The 19445-nt window shown below is 34.8% G+C and overlaps 1 protein-coding gene across 1 annotated transcript in view; it reads right to left on the bottom strand.

Annotated features, from left to right (window-relative positions):
* Positions 1-19445, bottom strand: part of CEP57 (centrosomal protein 57) — a 35510-nt gene continuing 16065 nt past the window's right edge. Inside the window, exons 3-11 of the mRNA XM_026505305.4 lie at positions 16165-16344; positions 15657-15778; positions 14236-14352; positions 13587-13664; positions 11238-11345; positions 10613-10690; positions 4458-4699; positions 3543-3687; positions 1-1826 (exon numbers count right to left, since the gene is read on the bottom strand). Coding sequence (XP_026361090.1) covers positions 1593-1826; positions 3543-3687; positions 4458-4699; positions 10613-10690; positions 11238-11345; positions 13587-13664; positions 14236-14352; positions 15657-15778; positions 16165-16344 — 1304 coding nt within the window. The 3' untranslated portion in view covers positions 1-1592. The remainder of the gene's footprint in view (positions 1827-3542; positions 3688-4457; positions 4700-10612; positions 10691-11237; positions 11346-13586; positions 13665-14235; positions 14353-15656; positions 15779-16164; positions 16345-19445) is intronic.

Below are 19445 nucleotides of genomic sequence, written 5' to 3'. Positions count from 1 at the left end.
TGAGTGTCACACAGTTTAATGACCTGAAATTCAAACACAGTGATAACAAAAGTTTAATAGTTGAAATGGTGGTTGAGACAAAAAAATACTTTCCATGTCACCGGAGCAGTGATTCCTTGCATCTGGGGACTCACTGTTGTGAATTCAATGAAGATACAAAACTGCACACGCAAACAACGGTTTACATACAATTTCGGAACATTCACAAACAGATCCAAATTGAAGGAACCTAAATCAAGAACTCTGTAAAAGAATTAATTCAATTAAGAGGCCTAAGAAGCTTAGTGCCCAGACAGGCACTACATTTCATGCTGATTATACCCAGATAAAATCCCAGAACTTCCACTTGGATCCCAGGGGAGGCATACAAAGGAATTTCTTTAACATGTGGTTAATGTGTTCATTAGCACTCTTTAGAGTATATTATATGCCATGAGGCGGTTCAGTCTTGTTGGGTTTAGTTTCTGTGTAAGCATGAGATAGGCAAATTATGTAATACCACACATTCTTGTTTCTCAAAATATGTTAATATCCTATTTAGAAATGCATTTTTTGGGAAGATTACAACAAATAAAGCCTTCATTAACAGGCTGTTAAGGAAAATGTCAGTGTTTCCTTAAAAAAGCTGCTTTATTGACTTCAGTAGCAAATTTATAAAAAGTTCACGTCTTGATTTATGCAGAATTATGATTCACATTATTAACATAATGACAGCTGCACGTGTACAGTTAATGCACTCATACTGTACACCAATAACATGTCCAAGGGGCTCTTCTAAGTTTCAAGATTAAAAAACAACCCCTCAAACTCAATAGCATGATTACAAACAGGTATTATTTAAAAACAACAAATGTATTTGCTTTACAACATTTGTTCTCTCTTCATCCTAAAAGCTCATTTATTTCATTAATAATTTGTACTTTAAAAAATGCTTTTATAATTTTTGCAGTGAATGGACTTAAAATGAATGCTTGGGTCTTTAAAAATTTTTTAATGATGGATAACATCAATACAAGTGTATTTAATACTGATCAATGTCTGAAATGTCAAAAAGAAAAACAAAACAATCCTTTAAATATGTATAAATACTTAAATATAGAAAACCTCCATCAATAGTCAAAACAAAGTATATTTAATGGTTGTATTGGAAAAGAGAAAGGGGCGATTCATGCCAGGGTAAGATTTAAGAATATTTTTTAAGCAAACACTGCCTATGGGACAGCCTCTTATTTTGATAATTTAAACCTAATTTTACTTAGATATGTAAGGAACCAATAAAAAAAAAATCACACCCACAAGTAAACAATTGGTAATTTGTTTACAAAGTGCAGTATTTCAGTACAGCAAATTCATCTCAAAGAAGCAGACTGTGTGGCTTCCTAGCCTTTAAAACTCCCCTGGTTTCCATTTAGGTGGTTTAACATTTAGTCATGATGTGTAACACAAGAAGCCTGTGTAATGAAGCTTGGGCCCCTTAACACCTGCTATTTGTTAATTCCAACATAAGAGAGTATGAGACCTGGAGAGTAAATTGTCAAAATCTGATTGATGAGGTACAGATTATCTGAATAAAATTTATAACCTGGTACCAGTCAGTAATCCCAACATAAACTATTGCTTTGTAATGAACTCTGTATGGTCTGCATGTCCTTCAATAACTGAAGATTTTTCCTGCTTTTTTCACCAGGTCTCGGTTTGGCAACGTCCTTCTTGTTTGTGGTCCCTGTGATTCCAGAAGAACGACTGCTGCTGTTTCCTTCTTCATCAAGAGTCTTTCTGGTGGTTCGCAAGTCCCTCTTCTGCTTCTCTACCTTCTGTTTCTCCAGCTACAAGAAATAACCAAGGCAGGGAAAAAAGAGCATTCAATGAAAACATTCTCTTCCAACAACCAGGTGTTTAACTTTCATATAAACTAAAATCCAAATACTATATTCTGGGTTTATTGTTTTAAAGCCTTCAAAAACCTATTGTACCAGTCACTGAACACTCAGTGTGTAAAAATATAAAGCGACATACAAACAAGTGAAAAAGAGTAAACATATCAATACCGGTGCTGTTTCAGAAGGCAAGGCAGTGTTGCCAAAGTGCAGAATACAGCGAGAAACAAGAGCGTTTGGGGGAAGGTGTCATGGAAAAGACAAAAAGTCTGACATGGTAAGTGAAGGATAGGGTAGATACTAAAGGTGAAGAACAGGAGAAGAGTGGTTCTAGAAACTAGTCTGAGGTGGCAATGAAACATTCTAGATGGATGAAGAGATGTAACGGTAATGTATTAATACAAAATATTTTTAATTTTATTATTTCACTATTTCACAATAATTCAAACCAGAGAATTTATTTTTAGAGAGCTTTACTTGTACTTTAAGCTGTTGCCAAATTGGTGTTCCATTAGACAGAACAAAATCTAATGTACAAGAAACAAATTAGACCATTACTCCTATAGCAATCATTTGCTTATATTTATTCTTTTTTAAAACATGAACTTTACAAAAAATACTTAAAAGCTCAGGTTTTGGGAGTTGAAAAGACCCATGTTTGCATGCCAGCTCTGCCATTTACCAGTAGGCTAGTATGTCCCTGCACAGAAGTTACTTAATTTCACTTCAGGATATACCTACCTCCCAGGAAACTTAGCCCAGTTTCCTTACCTACAGAATAAGACAATACACCCAGTTCACAAGTGTTCCATGAAAATTAAGTAAGGGAACATATTCAAAAGCACTTAGCATCCATCATGCCTATTACACAGCCACCAATCAGTAAATGTCAGCCAAGCCTGTTCTGCTCCCAGTCTTTCTTCATTTCCATCAGTGGTAAGGCCACCCTCTCCCTCCAAATGATATTCAGCAGCAGGTTGCCCTGATCCTTCTACTTCCAAAACATACCTCCAATCTGTCCGCTTCTCCCCCACAGCAGTCACAGATGACCTCTAACGGAGAAGAGCTTCACCCCGCCCAGCTGGTCTCCGGCCCACTCCCAGCAGCTATAGCAATCTCTGAAGCCATGAATCATTACGTTTCTCTCCAGATGAAAACCCTGGAGTGTGCCTTCCCACTGCACTTAGTAGATATTAAATACATGGCTGTTCTATTAATTTAATTAGCAACATAAATATAACCAAAATTTTTTTCACATATTTATATCTGACTTATTCCTTTGGAAATCAAGAATTTCCAAGTGCTTTCAAAAGACTTAGGTAAATTTAGAACCATTTAAATTCATCACAGAAGTTAAAGTTTGTTCACATAAAGGTAAGAATACTAAATAATAATATTCGGTATTTGAAAGATGGATCTTAGATGATAAAATCTACTCTCACAGATTACAAGACAGAGTCTTCCTTCCTAGCCCACTGAACACCAACTCTTAATCATGAAGGGACTGCATTAGTGTCTACAGTAAAGAAATGCTTCCTACAGCTCCCTATCTGTCCACTTCAATGTCATCAATCAATGTACTTGAGGAAAAGGGTTTTTTGGTTCTGCCTTGTTCTTGTTTTTTAATCATCAGAAACAGAGGAAGGGAAATTAAGTTGCAGTTACCTGGGCTTGGTATTTTCGAACTTTAGTTATTTGGTTGGCTTTGGCCTCCATCCTCCCCACCAATGCCTCCAGTTCACACTCTAAGTTGTCTTTCAGTTCTACAGTTGGGGATTCTTGGATAAGTTTCGCAAGCTGCTGGTGATCACTATATAAAAAATAAAAGCAGGGCTTGGTTAAGTTACTGGTTTCATGGTTAGGTCCACCACAACCCACTCACCATGGGACCACTGCTCTGTGCAATAAAAAATGTCTCAATTTCTTAAACAGAGCAACAAGACGTTTTAAAGGTTCAAGAAAGGCACTGGAAGCAAATGCAAGAGGAGTTCTTAATTTCAAAGACCTAATTATTTATATTTCTACCTCCCCCACGACAGTATAAAGGAAAGCCTAGAAAGAAAAGACCTTGTTCCTCAAATATATCCTAACTTACCATTTAAATTTAATTAAACTCAATGTATATCAAGCTCCCGAATAAGGAAATAAAACTTAAATGTAAACCCTGGTCTTGAAAACATTTAACAGTATTAGAAAAGGGAGAGATTTCCCCCAGAACAGTTGTATTTGTTAAGGTCCTAGTAACTTACTTAGTGGTTGGTGCAAGGACTGTGCTCAGATATTTGCTGAACAAATTAACAATATGGTTAATGAAGTCACCAAGAAGTTAAAATGACGTTTTACAACTATAATTTAAAAAAAAAAAAAGATTTTATTTATTTGAGAGGGAGGGATACAAGCAGCGGGGAGGAGCAGAGGGAGAGAGAACCAGACTCCCCACTGAGCAGGGAGCCCGATGCGGGGCTCAATCCCAGGACCCCAGGAGCATGACCTGAGCCGAAGGCAGACGCTTAACTGACTGAGCCACCCAGGTGCCCTTAGAACTAAATATAATTAAAAAAACCAAAAACTAAAACTCACAAGCTCATTTGCCCAAATTCATCTTGTAAAGTCTGTAAGACTTCTGATAACTCTTCGTTAATGCTGTTGGAGGAGGAAGGCGTTACTGACAACTTTTTACTTTTACCACTTCGTGAAGAACCTTGCTTTGTCAAAGGAACATTGTTGACCACTCGATCATTGCACAGGGCTTTACTGTGTTGCTTCATTAGATGCAAGACATGCTGAACATTGGCTACCACAGCATGGCTAGGACTGGTGGACTGAAGAAAAATGAGAATTAATTGAAGCCGCATCCTCTAAATCTGTTTTCTTGTTTACTCCCTAAGCGGAGTAAAAAGACCCCCACCCATAAAGAGGCTATGATATAAATCTCCTAGAGTAAATCCAAATACCAAGTCCCATTTAACCTCTGAAATATCTCCAAACCACCTTAGTTTCCACCCTACTGTCATTCCCTTGCAACCACCTCTACTTGCTACAGGAAGATTCCATTTGGCCTCCCTGCCCCCAGTGTGTTCAGTCTTTAACTCCATAGTGCTATCGGCTCTCCCCCTAAAATATTACTCTAGTAGTAATATCAGGGCGTTCTCCTACTTGAATTATTTGATGTTAAGCCCACTAACTCCAATGTCCAAACTCCTTAGCATAGAAAAAAGTCTTCTATCATCGAGCTGCAACTGATACTGTCTGGCCTTATGTCTCACCATCTCCTAATTTCTCTGCTTGCTTGCTTTACTTATTTATTTTATTTAAAACCAATTTAATTAACATATAACAACGTGGATGGAACTAGAGGGTATTATGCTAAGTGAAATAAGTCAGTCAGAGAAAGACAAATACCATGATTTCACTCATGTGGAATTTAAGAAACAAAACAGATGAACACAGAGGAAGAAAAGGAAAAATAAAGATGAAAACAGAGAGGGAAGCAAACCATGACAGACTCTTAACTCTAGGAAACAAACAGGGTTGCTGGAAGGGAGGGGAGTCGGGGGATGGGGTCACTGGGTGACAAGCATTAAGGAAGGGACTTGGAAGTAATGAGCACCAGGTGCTGTACGCAACTGATGAATCACTGAAATATCTCTGAAAATTTGCATTATTTAAATAAACTGTATTTGCACATGCCATTTCTCTTGTGTGGCCAGTATTTTTTACTGTCCTTTAAAACCCAGTTCAAATATATTAACTTTTAACGAATTCCTTAAAACCTCGAGGTAATGAATTGGTCCAATTAAGTAGTCCATTCTCAGATCACCTACAGCATTTATTACTATCATAGTGTTTATCACAATATATTACAACTGTGTTTGCACATTTATTTTACCTACTAAATAGTGTATGTACTCCCACGTGGTAGGGACTGTTGTCAAATTCATTTCTCTATCCTCAAATAGTAAGATGCACAAAGTTCGTCCTTGTCACATAAACAATAGGAAAAACCTGGTATCCTTCTCAAAATTTCTGGTTTTGAATATTAAACAATAATCTCCATATGCTATTTCAGTTTACAAACAGATGGCACGACTACCTTGCCTCCATAAGCATCATCCAGACAGCTTGTTTAAAATCCAGATTCCTAAGTAACACTCCAAACTCAGTGTGGGATCAAGGCTTGGAAATGTGTATTTTTAAGTTTGCCAGTTGATTCTGACCAGCCAGCTTTGAAAACCACTGTGCTAAGCTAATGGATACTCTCTTTTATCCTACTTTCTACTGTTAGGTAGCAAACTGAATCCAGCATTATATATGAAGAAGTATACATACAATATCCAAGTGGGGTTTATTCCAGGAATTCAAGACTAGTTCAATTATTTTAAAAAATCGATCAACGTAACGTAGTGTATCAACAGTAAAAAGGAAAAAACACATAACCACATCACTTAATGAAGAAAAGCATTTGAAAACATCCAATACACAATCAGGTACTTTAAGCAAAGTAAAAAGAAACAGAAAGAAATTTCCTCCAGTTGATAAAAAGCATTGACAAAGAACCTACAGCTAACATCCTATTTACTGGTGAGACTGAATGCTAATATTCTCCCCCCACTTAAGATTAGAAAAAAGGCAAGGATGTCCACTCTCATCACTCTTGCTTAATGTAATACTAGAAATCCTAGCTAGTGCATTAAGGCAAAAAAAGGAAATAAAAGACATGCAAATTAAAAATAAATAAAACGGTCCCTATTTACAGATGACATGCTTCTTTACATAGAAAATTCTAACCAATCCAAAAAATAATTCCTAGGACAAGTAATTCAGAGAATCACAGAATGTAAGTTCAACATACAAAAACTAAATACACTAACAATGATTACATAGAAATTAAATTAAAACTAAATACAACTTACATTTGCTCCAAAAAAATATAGGAGTATAAATCTAATAAAACAGACATGGGACCAATATGCCAGAAACCACAAAATACTGGTGAAAGAAATCAAAGATCTAGATAAATAAATAAAAGCTACACAATATTCATGGTCTGGAAGACTCAACATAACAAGGACATCAATTCTCCTAAGCTGATCTATAAGTATAATATAATTCCAATCAAAATTATAACAAGACTTTTTTTTTTTTGTAGACATAGAAAAGCTTATTCTAGAATTCATATGAAGAGTCAAAGAAACTAGAAGAGCTCAAACAATTTTGAAAAAGAATAGAGAAAAGAATCACTCTGCCTGATGTTAAGACTTACTATAAAAAGCCACAGTAATCAAGGCAGTGTGGTACTGGCAAAGATGTGAACACATGTATCGATGGAACATAATATAAAATAAACCTTGACCTAACAAGCCTCATACTGTATACAAAAATCATTTCAAGTAGATCACAGATTTAGATGTAAAATATAAAACTATAAAATATGAAACGTAAGTGAAAATCTATAGTATGTCGGTCCTGGCAAAGAGTTCTTAGACCTGACAGCAAAAGCATGATTCACAAAAAGCAAAAATCAATTGACTGCATTTCATCAAAACAAAAAGCTGCTCTGTGAAACACTGTAAGAGGAAGAGAGACTGGAGGATATACTTGCAAACTACGTATCTGATATATGACTTGTATCAAAATACAGAAATCTCAAAACCTAACAGCAAAAAAAACAAACAAAATAACCAACCCAATTAAAAAAGGGCAAGAAATGTAGGTAGATATTTCACTAGAAGATATACGGATGGTAAATAAGCACATAAAAAGAATAGAACTACCATCATTAGTGTAATATAAATTAAAAGCACAGTGAGATATCATAACATACACAGCAGAACAGCTAAAATAAAGTGACAATATTAAATGCTGGTAAAGATGGGGAAAAACTTCATCTCTTGGGCATTGATACTGGGAATGAAAAATGGTACAATCACTCAAAAATAGTTGGGTAGTTTAAAAACAAAACACTTACCATACAATCCAGCAATCACATTCCCGGACATTTATCCCAGAGAAATGAATACTAAGTCCACACAAAAACCTATACACGATGTTTATACTGGTTTTGTTTGTGAACACCAAGAATTGGGAGCAACCCAAAGGTTCTTCAATGGGTGAATTATTAAACTGTGGTACATTCACACCATGGGATATTCAACCAAGAGAAAAGAAGGAACTATGGATACACATGACAATTTGATGAATCTTAAGGGAATTATACTGAGTGAAAAGGTCAATCTCAAAAAGGTTACATCCTATGTAATTCCCATTTTTGAAAGGGCAAAACTGGAGATATGGAGTGGTGGTGGTTACACATATATAAACGTGATATAATCGCACTGACCAAAACCTGCATATGCGTGTGCACATGTACACACCCACAAGGACGTAAAACTAGAGAAATCTGAACAAGGTCTTTGGATTGTACCAGTGTTAATCTCTTGGTCATGAAACTATACTACGTTATGTAATGTACTGCTGCTGCAGGTACACCAGATGAAGGGTACGTGGGACCGTTTATTATTTTTGCAACTTTCTGTAAATCTAGAATCATTTCAAAATTAAAAAGTTAGTCTATGTTTTTATCAAGATGATTTAAATTCACCCACAATTAAAATGGTTTAGATATACATTCTCCCTTGCAACTCTGCAGTCATCAATACAACCTTGATGATTATCAAGAACCAAATTCATTTGTTTCATTAACAATGTAAATGCTGATATAGATGGTATTCATTTAAAGTGTGAAAATTTGTGAGTATGTGAAATCACTATTTCACTTGTAACCTGTAATATGTATTTGCTATATTAATTACCTGCCTATGTATACTTGCAATAAGCAGTATATAGTTTTTAAAATTCTTTTTCCTGTTATTTCTGGTTGTATTTAATATAATTTTTTATCTATTTGACCTATAATTTAAAACAAAGACATAAAATATGCCTTTATGTCTTTTTAATTTCATTTTTCTAGTATTTTTACTGCATTTTACAAGTGTACTGGTCTATGACAACACATAATTAAAAATAAAAACTGATACTTCATAACAGAGAGTTCGACGGAACACTTGGCTACATGACAGCACATTCTTAGCTATTTGAATATATTTTTTTAAAGATTTTATTTATGTATTTGAGAGAGTGAGCGAGTGAGAGAGAGAGTGTGAGCCGGAGGAGGAGCAGAGGGAGAGGGAGAAGCAGACTCCCTAAGAAGGGAGCCCGATGAAGGGGCTCAATTCCAGGACTCCAGGATCATGAATTCAGCTGAAGGCAGACAATTAACCAACTGAGCCACTCAGGTGCCCCTATCTGAATAATATTTCACAAAGAGTACAAATAATTTCAGGAGAGTTTAGGTTGAAAAGACTGGTCTTTGAACCTGTCCTGTTCAACCTTCGTATTAATGACTTCAGTGAGAATTATCAAAGACAGGCAATTAAATTTGGAGATAACACAAATAATGAACTAGATTCTAATGTAATGTGGGATAGAGTGAATCTATTCCTACAGTTTCATTTACTTAGAAATTCTGTATAAAATAAATCTACAAGTATAGGACCTACACTACAGAGGCTAATGCAAAGATTCAGAAAAACACCTGTTACCTCAGTTGACTCTAAAATTAATGAGAGGGAGGGATCATGTGGCTTCCTCCAGAACATTAATATGATGCTAGACTGAGAGACTCCCAGAACATGACAAAGTCTCTATTCTGTGCTAGTCACACCACATTTAGAAAGGAAGAGTGATGAGAAGGTAAAGAAACTCAGAAAACACAATAGCTGAAGAAAATGGAAGTGCTTATAACCTATAATAGAATAAGGAGATGAGAATAAAGTTATTTTCAAAAGTTTTAAAATTTCCCTACCATCAGGGGCTCATTTGTTCTATGTGGATCCCTGAGAGCAGAAAAAGAACAATGAGAATTTTCAGTGAAAGATTTTAACTTATTGAGGAACTTTCAAATAAAGTGGTCTAGAAATGTATTAATGAGGTCTCATCAGATATATTTAAAAAAAAAAGATTATTTATTTTAGAGAGAGTGGGGAGAAAGGGAAGGTCAGGGGGAGAGAGAATCTCAAGTAGACTCCCTGCTGAGTGCAAAGCAGGACTCCGGGCTTGATCCCAGGACCCTGAGATCATGACCTGAGCTGAAATCAAGAGTCAGCCATCAACCAACTGAGCCACCCAGGCGCCCCTAAACTAACACAGTATTAAGCACTTATTAGAGATCACGCAGTACTTGCTGATATTTGACAAAATTATCATCTCTACATTTAAACACTATTTCTGACTGCCTCTTGGAGGAGAATGAGTTCTGTAAGTAATATGCATGTGAGGACAAACAGGATGTAATTTCTATTTACTTAAATATTTACCTATATTTAAACATAAATGAACAAGACTGATACTAAAAATCCAATGCTATAAATATACGATTTCCTATTTCATTTAATTCTATCTGCAACCACCCCTTCTCCAAACCAGGGTGTCGGATTTTGTTACGTAACTTTCCTTGCACATATGCTTTATCTGCTTTAAAGTCCCCCCAGTCTCTTCCCTCCTCCCCCAAACCTATAAAATCTTCTGTCTCGTTTTCACATCACGATGATCCATACTAATAAAGGGGCAGAAAAATGTTTTCAACATTTATAGGCGTACAGGTGTTATGAGTTGATTTAATTCAAAGAGCTAAGTTGTAAAGAAAAAAAAAAAAATCCAGACTTTGAGCAACTCACCTTTCCAGCTACAAACGGCATATCCCCCAAGCATAATCTATAATGTGGTTGTGCAGCAAAATAGTTCCTAGAACCTTTCTGAATGGAAAGGAAAGAAAAATAAGTTTACTCACATGATGATAAAAGCTGACCATATACAACTAACCCGAAATTTCAGCTTAATGCTGGGCTACTACTTGCTTTATCAATACTGGAATGTTCTTGAGCTCCTAATAATACTTGACAACATGCATTCTAGCCTAGGAAAGGCTAGGAAGGAAAACATAGTACCTGCCAAAACGGCCATTACAGTCTCAGTAAAGAAACAGTGTGCATATGTATGTGATATATGTATAGTCACATACACCTAAAAACATTTTAAGAGGAAAAGGTCGTTAATAGCAATACTGAATAATAATTAAGACTTGTGTAGTGTTTTGCAGTTCCAAAATGCTTTCATATATATTATCTATCAAGGTGAAAATTTATTAGTAGTTATTACTTAATCCCATCTTCCCAATGAAGAAACTGAATGAAAGAGATTTCCTTATCTAAGGGTGACGTATCACATTGTTTTATGAATATTTTCACATAAATTACGCTAAGTAATAATCAGCACTTTGACTTATGGGTCCTGTTTTTGTACCTTTTCTGGTGGTTTTGACTTCTTTTTTTTAACTCTTCTTGCACTGGGAACAACTGGAGCTGCTTTATCTTCAAAGATAATTCTATTTGTTTCTAGACCAGTCTGCAACTAAGAAAAATAGGACAGCATAAAGTTAATGCTATAGAAATAAAAGCTATTATTTAAATTTGAGATTTGCTACATAAAGACCTGTAAAAGCCTATAGTAGTATCAGACTGAAAACCACATCACAGCTGTGTAACTTGTCTTGAATCAATCTGTCAACATTTACCAAATATTTTAAATCAATACAAAGTCTCTCATTTTATCTTGAAGTGCTGTGTTATAATTTGCCTTTTCTTTTTTAGCTTGAAACCCTCTAGCTCCATTATCTGTAGTTGTTCCATAAATTAGACCTAATGAGTTAAATGCAATGTATTTAACTCCAAACCAATGCCTCAATATTTTCTTCTTTTTTACACATGGCCACCACATCAGTCAATTAAGCGTCTGCCTTCGACTCAGATCATGATCCCAGATGTCCTAAGATGGAGCCTGGCTTCTGGCTCCCTGCTCACTGGGGAGTCTGCTTCTCACTCTCCCCCTTCTCCACCGCCCCCCCAACCATGTGCTCACACGCTCTCAAATAAAATCTTAAAAAAAAAGGTTAGCCTAACTTGGAACCATGTATGATCCATGGTCATTATTATTCCACTATAATAGTGTTCACTATCAGAACTCAAAATCTTGACTGAAACTCAGAAGTCAAAACCTTTACTATAATATCAGTAATAACTATTTGGTCCCTTCTTTATGCCTGAGAAATGAAAAAAGAAAGCAAAAATACTGTAAATTAACTTTTTAAATTCATAAGATAATTAACTTGCTTAATTTTTATTTCATGTACAATAGAACTCACCACCACAATGTACATAAAGCACAATCCGTGGGTTTGCATGTTACAAGTGAGGAAATGGAGACACAGTAAAATGGCCTACACTAAAGTGGAATGGGCAGAGAAACCAAGTAATCTCAAAATTTGTTGGGGATCAAAAATAAAGCCACATGACTATGTAACTCAGCACACTGAAGCAAAAATAAAATAACATAAGAACAAAAATACACAAATTGATCAGAAGGTAAATATCTGCGAAAGAAAATACATCAGGTTTAATAGAAAGAGATTATGTTAACTCCATCAGTTCTGGGAAGAAATAGAAGAAGTACACAAGACGACAAAGGTTAACAGAATGTTTACAGTCCTGCAAGCCCACATATGAACTGAGCTCAGGAATCCGCTGGCAATTGACCCCAGCCTGAACTTCAGAGCCTCCATTCCTAACTGTTTTGGAATCAAGACCTGCTTCTTGTGTTAATATGATGAGAAAAGATACATACAAATTTATAAAACTTAAAGGCTTTGGAAGTGGGAGGGCCATACATGGGAGGTATTTGAATAAATAAGCTCTTAAGAGAGTCTCCAGTTACAAACAAGGTGTTTATTTATTTTGTTACTGTGTACAAAAGTATTACTGTATCTTTTAGAAATGCAGTTCTGGTTGGTATACATAAATTCAATGTTTCTGTGAATTCACACTGCCTCACCTATTCTATCTGGTAGCCGATGCATGGGATAAAATCAAAGACTAGGAGCAAACAGAGCTCGCTTTCCTTATATGGTAGCTTTTGTGAATTAGTATGGGTCACTAGCTATTGGGTCAGCCCATTACCTCAATTTCTGTCCTGGTGTTTTGAGGCCACCAAGGAAAAGGAAAATGTGTAAGAAGGAAACTTACATGATGGCTTTCAACCATTTCCAGTAGTGTTCCATGTGAGAAAATTTTACATGGTTATGTATTACCTTATAATATATATTATCTTTGATGTTTTAGTCTACTGATATTTTTAAAATGACTGAAACCCCACAATTTGAAAAACTCTAAAAAACTGCCCAACTTTTACTCTCTGCCTGTAAAAATATAGGTTTATAATTTTCCATATCAAGTTATGTCTGACAATTTAAATATTGGGCTATTCCAAAATATAAATAATCTAAGCAGCCCACGTTTATTTTTTTATTATTATTATTTTTTAAAAGATTTTACTTATTTATTTGACAGAGAGAGAGAGACAGCCAGCGAGAGAGGGAACACAAGCAGGGGGAGTGGGAGAGGAAGAAGCAGGCTCCCAGCAGAGGAGCCTGATGTGGGGCTCGATTCCAGGACTCTGGGATCACGCCCTGAGCTGAAGGCAGACACTTAATGACTGAGCCACCCAGGCGCCCCTAAGAAGCCCACATTTAATCTTTTGTTTATTATATAAAGCAAAGTATGAAATATGAGGAGCCTACCTGCTGACACTGCAACTTACCTGGGCTGCCTTAGCTTGCATACGTTTCCTTTCCTGTTCTTCTTCACGGAGTTTTGCTTCCAACTCTTGCATTTTTTTCTAGTGATAAAAATAATAAAAGTGGTTAGTGAAAAGATTTAGTGTCTTTTAGCACAGTAAATATATGCTTTTTAGTTTACTCTAGTAATGACACTGTGCTTGCCAGTAACCATGACACTCTCCTTTGTGATTCATTATTAGACATTTGTGAAGTAGCTGTGAGGCAGTTGAACAGAATTATGGGTAAAATCTATGGCCAAAGAACACAGCTCTGTATGTAGGCATAGAGGATACATGGAAGCTAAAGTGGGAACTTAATCTCAGTGGTATTAAATACTTCCCAAGTGAATCAATTAAAACTAAAGAGAACAACTTAAACCAAGTAATACAAGCCTTAAGTATGATCAAAAACATTTAAGCTTCCAACATTTTCAAAAAGAACTACTTCCTTATGTGCAGCAAGATTATAAAATGTGAACTTTCTCCAAATTTACACTTTTGTCCTTTAAAAATTCCTATTTCTTTGCTACAAGGTCACTTTTCTTCCTATGAATATCCAGTACTATAAAATGATTAATTTTACAAAAGAACCAGTATTATGCACTGATGAGTAATAGGAACATTCACTGACTTCTGCCAAGGCCTGCATTGTGGTAAGTTTGTTATACTCCTGTTCCAGAAGATCCAACTTTTCAAGCTGGCTCTGCACATGTGTTTGATCATGTTGTCGTTCTCTTTCGAGGGAAACCTGGGGAACAGTATTAAACACAGCATGATAATCTGACAAAACAAAAAGCAAGTGACACGGGGCATATACTATATACTATATTTGCCTGGCCTTTCATAGAACTACTTGGATACTACAGAGAAATTCTAGGAGAACAATATTAAGATGAAACCACAGGGGGAAAACAAAAAATACAAGTGGAATCTTGTTCTTACCATATACTATTATAACATTTGGTTCCATATACTGAGACTTTCATTACACTCTGGGATAGCAGGGATTTATTAGATACATATACACTAATACTTTCAATGAGTCTGGCTCCCTTACACAGTTAAGCTCTAAACTAAGGCGATAATTATGTTTTTTGTATCTATCATTTGTACTTCCTCTGAATTCTATGTAAAACATCTATTATTTTTTTAGTTTTAGTGTTAAGGCTTTAAAAAGATGGCCACCTGACAGTCCCAGAGTAAACCATTAAACTAGGCTAAATTGAGGTCTATTGGTAAAAAGCCAAAACACTAAGCACTTAAATTTATAAACAGCATATCTTCATCTACAAGACTATGGCTGTAAGTGTCATACTAACAGAAATTTGAATAAGATTAAATAAAACAGTAATTTTTTCCCAGGAATTTGTGGGAATTACTAATTCCCTCCAATCCACCTTAGTGGATAGTTGCTGCCCTTAAAAAATACAGTTAAAAATGGGCATAAATCATATTTTATTTCCAGTATTGGAACCATTCTTATGAAATGGACTATTTAAAATTTACTTATGAAACAAGTTTATTAATTCAAAGACATTTATTATACATGCCTAATAGATATACTAATCAAAACATTTTACTCTTCTCTTATAGATGCTTTCTAACCTAAGAATTGGAATATCCCAATGAAAAGAATTACTATACTACCCTATATAACGTTTTCCATTTCCAATCATATGGCAGATTGAACTGACGACCCCTTTCCCCACCCTATAAATGATTCCAAGTAATTTCAGTCTTGGGCTGTCATACTGTTCAAAAGCCAGAAGCTATCAAAGCTGTACGCAGGGGATACAGCAGGGTGTGTGAGGGTCATCCAAAAAGGAAACCTCTTTATAGCTATGCTGAAGAAACAAATTACATTTTCCCTCAAAGCTTACATTAGTTGTTTCTCAAGATGACCTACTGGTACTACTATCACTGATTAAGATAAAAGGAGAAATGATTATTGTAACAGAACCGTTAGTCTTTACTGAGAAAAAAAATCTTTAGGTCAGTCTAATTTTCCCCATAACTAACTGTTCTTGAAAACGAATCTGTGATGCACCATACCTGTTTTTCTAAGACAGATGTCCTTTCCATTTCTGCATGCTTTATCATGTTGCGCATGTATTCCAACTGTTTTTCTAAAAGATTACATTTATTTTCTGCAGCTAACAACTGAGATGTCAGTTCTAAAAAGAATACGTGAGAAAAGCAGAAATTAGCTCACTCATGGAAGAGTTGTAATAAGCTGTTAATGGGAACTGACTCTACTGTGTATACAACAAACACTTTACAGTAGCTCTACAAGCCTATTCAGATGACCTAAGTCATTCCCTTTCTATATGCTAGTCCAATCTGTCTTGAATTCAGTCAGTAAATATAATGCAGGACCATCAGCATGTGCTCTTCGAAATGCACTTGAGTATAATTTAATTCTGGAGTGCCCAAAGACACTGACTACTAGAAAATACTAATGCGAAATTGCTTTTAGAATAATTTTACAATACTGACTTTGTATATTTCATTTTGTATTTTGTGTATTTGTAGGTTTCATTCCCTTCATAATTAAACAAACCTTGATTGTGCTTTGACTCCTCATTCTTTGAATTCTCTCTTTCTTGTATCTGTTCATCCAATACTTTCTTATATTCAATTGTTTCTCTAGACAAGGTTTTCACACTTTCTTCTGCCTGAATCCTTTCAAGTTCTAAGCGTCGAATCTTATCTTGAAGATTCTTCAGAGCAGAAAATATAGCTGCCAAATCCAAACATAAATAATATATGGAGATAGTTCAATGAAAAAAAACACATCTAAATAAAAAATAAAATATGGGTGGGCCCAGGGGAGAATCACCTTTTGGGGAAAAATGAAATGCTAATTACTGTCACATAATTGTTTTATTAAAAATCCATTTAAAGACATATTCAGAGTCTCTGAAATGTGCTAGATACTCAAAAACCAAGTTCTGGTAAAACATTTTAAAGATTTGATAAAATGGTAAAAATATTTAGCTAATCATATAAAATTCATAGCTGTCCAAAAGTACATTAACTACCAATCCTTTTTCTGTTTCATTAATAGGATCACATGCAGAATCCAACTGTAGAGTTAAAGATCTCAAGCACAAAAAGGGCTATTTTTTTTAAATCTCTATTTTTCATTATATAGGAAAAATTCTAATCATTCTTTAAACTGCCCCCCCCCAAAGTTTCTGATTATAAAAATAATACAGTCACTACAGAAGGCACAGGAAAATACAACAAAAAGAACAACTTATACTCCTTCTACCAAGAGACAGATAATGACTATCATTTTTGGTTATTGCTTTCAATCTTTTTTGATATGCATAAAATAAACTGAGATCAAAATCTGAGTTTTGTTTTTCACTTTAGCACTATGAAACTGTGAGCATTCCCTCACACAATCAGATAATTAGCACTATGACTGTGAGCATTCCCTCATACAATCAGCTAATCTTAAAAGATTACTTCCTCATAATCAATAATTAAAAATTGAAAAATTAAGTTGCTGAGTCAAAAAATATCCATATTTGAAAGGCTCTTAAAACAAAGTACCTTCATAAAAGGCTGTATATCAATTTATACTTTCATCAGATGTATGTGTCTTTGGCAACAGATACCACTATTAATTACAATGTTCCTGTTATTTTGATTAAGAAACAAAAACTACTTCTGGTTATTTTATTTTGCATTTCTATTAAAAGTATATATATATATATAATATAAAATACATATAATATAAACATATATATTGTATATATAATATATATAAAATATTTAAAAAGTATATATATATATGTAACTGGCTAATTTTCTTTTGAATTCCTTTAGAAAAAGTTCCCCCTATCACTTTATTATTGGTCTTTAATTCCAGAAAATACAGCTGCCGGTTTAGATGCTGTCAGTTTTGGTATAAAGATGTTCTGATTTTTCGTATCATTATAACAATCTTTCACATCAAGTTCTTTATATAGGTAGAACATTCTTCTGTAACTTCAAGAATATATAAACTTTATATTTTCCTTTATTGTACTTACAGTTTCACATATGTTTATATTTAATTCTTTAACTGAAATAAAACATACTTTTGTATTGAAGGAAGAACTTTAAAAGGCATCTGTATCATATACCAAATTCACACAGGTACCAATATATATAGATGTAATTATTACTTACACACACACACACACCTGAAACCACAGTTTCAGGACTTTTATTCTGATTTCACTATTACTATTCTAGTGTTTTAACTATTAAAACCTTATAAACATCAATACTGCCAGTCTCCCACATTACAGAAATCTTTAAAACATTTCAAATTTATTCTTACCAATATTCAGAAACATTTAGCCTAAACAATGACTTACATGAAACATTATGTAAACCATATAATATGTAGGAAGAACTGTTGTCTTGTAAAAATCCAGGCTTCTTACTCAAAACAAGGCATACTTTTCCATTTATTAATATAATTCATTCATTCACTGAATTTTTAGAGCCTAGAATGTTATAGGCCCCAAACAGGAGACTGATATATTTTATATCATAGCCAGCTTATTCTTTCTATTATGCAATGAGACTACAGCGTAATTAGAAAAAACACAGACATGAAACACATACAATGTAGAAACCTGAAAAATCAACAGAAAAGACTATGAGAAGAAGAAAAGAGTCCAGACTTAAGATTAGTATTTAAAGGAACAATTCTTTAAAAAACCCGGAGTAATTAGATAACAAATGTAATAGGAAAAGAGAAAATTATTTCTATGCCTTTTAATATCAATTCAGGTTCCCCCCACCAAGATTTATTTATTTATTCCAGAAAGAAAGAACGCAGTTTGGAGGAGCAGAGGGAGAAGGAGAAAGAAACTCAAGCACATGCCACTCTGAGCACAGAGCCTGATGTGGAGCTTGATCCCAACACCATGAGATCACTACCTGAGCGAAAACCAAGAGTGGGACACCCACTGTGCCACCCAGGTGCTCCATCAATACAGGTTTTTTTTTTAAACCTCTTCTGAACTACTAAAACTTTGTAATACCAAACATTTCTTGCATTCCTTCATTAGATTATACCTAATAGTGTATATTTTGCTAGTATTTTACTTCTGCATTTACAGTTACTAGAGCAATTGGCTGGAACAACACCATTTTTGTTCTGTATTTCAGCAACTGTAGTATCACAGATGTGCTGGATTAACAAAAAGACCCAGTTTGAGGTATATGCTCTCCTTTTCTACATTCTGGAATTGCTTATATATCACCAAAATTATTTTAACGTTTCTCAACAACACAAAAAAATGGAAAGATATACCATGCTCCTGGACTGAAGGAATTGTTAAAATGTCCCTATTACGTCAATGTAATCTTTATCAAAATATCAATTGGTATTACTCACAGAACTAGAATTTAATCCTAAAATTTACATGGAACCAGAAAAGACCCTAAATAGCCAAAGCCATTTTGAGAAAGATAAACAAAGCTGGAGGTATCACAATCCCAGATTTCAAGATACACAACAAAGCTACAGTAATCAAAACAGTACGGTACTGACATAAAAATAAACACACAGATCAATGGGAACAGGATGGAGAGCCCAGAAATAAACTTGTATGATCAGTTAATCTGTACCAAAGGAGGCAAGAACATACACTGGGGAAAAGACAGACTCTTTAATAAGTGGTACTGGGAAAACTGACAGCTATATGCAAAAGAATGAACCCAGACCACTTTCTTGGGCCAAATACAAAAATAAACTCAAAATGGATTAAAGACCTAAATGTGAGACCTGAAACTATAAAACTCCTAAAAGAAAATATAAACAGTAATCTCTTG

The sequence above is a fragment of the Ursus arctos genome, unplaced genomic scaffold, assembly GCF_023065955.2.
Source record: "Ursus arctos isolate Adak ecotype North America unplaced genomic scaffold, UrsArc2.0 scaffold_22, whole genome shotgun sequence".
NCBI lineage: Eukaryota > Metazoa > Chordata > Mammalia > Carnivora > Ursidae > Ursus > Ursus arctos.
Note: the sequence above shows the minus strand (reverse complement) of the source record. Positions and strands in the feature narration are given on the sequence as shown.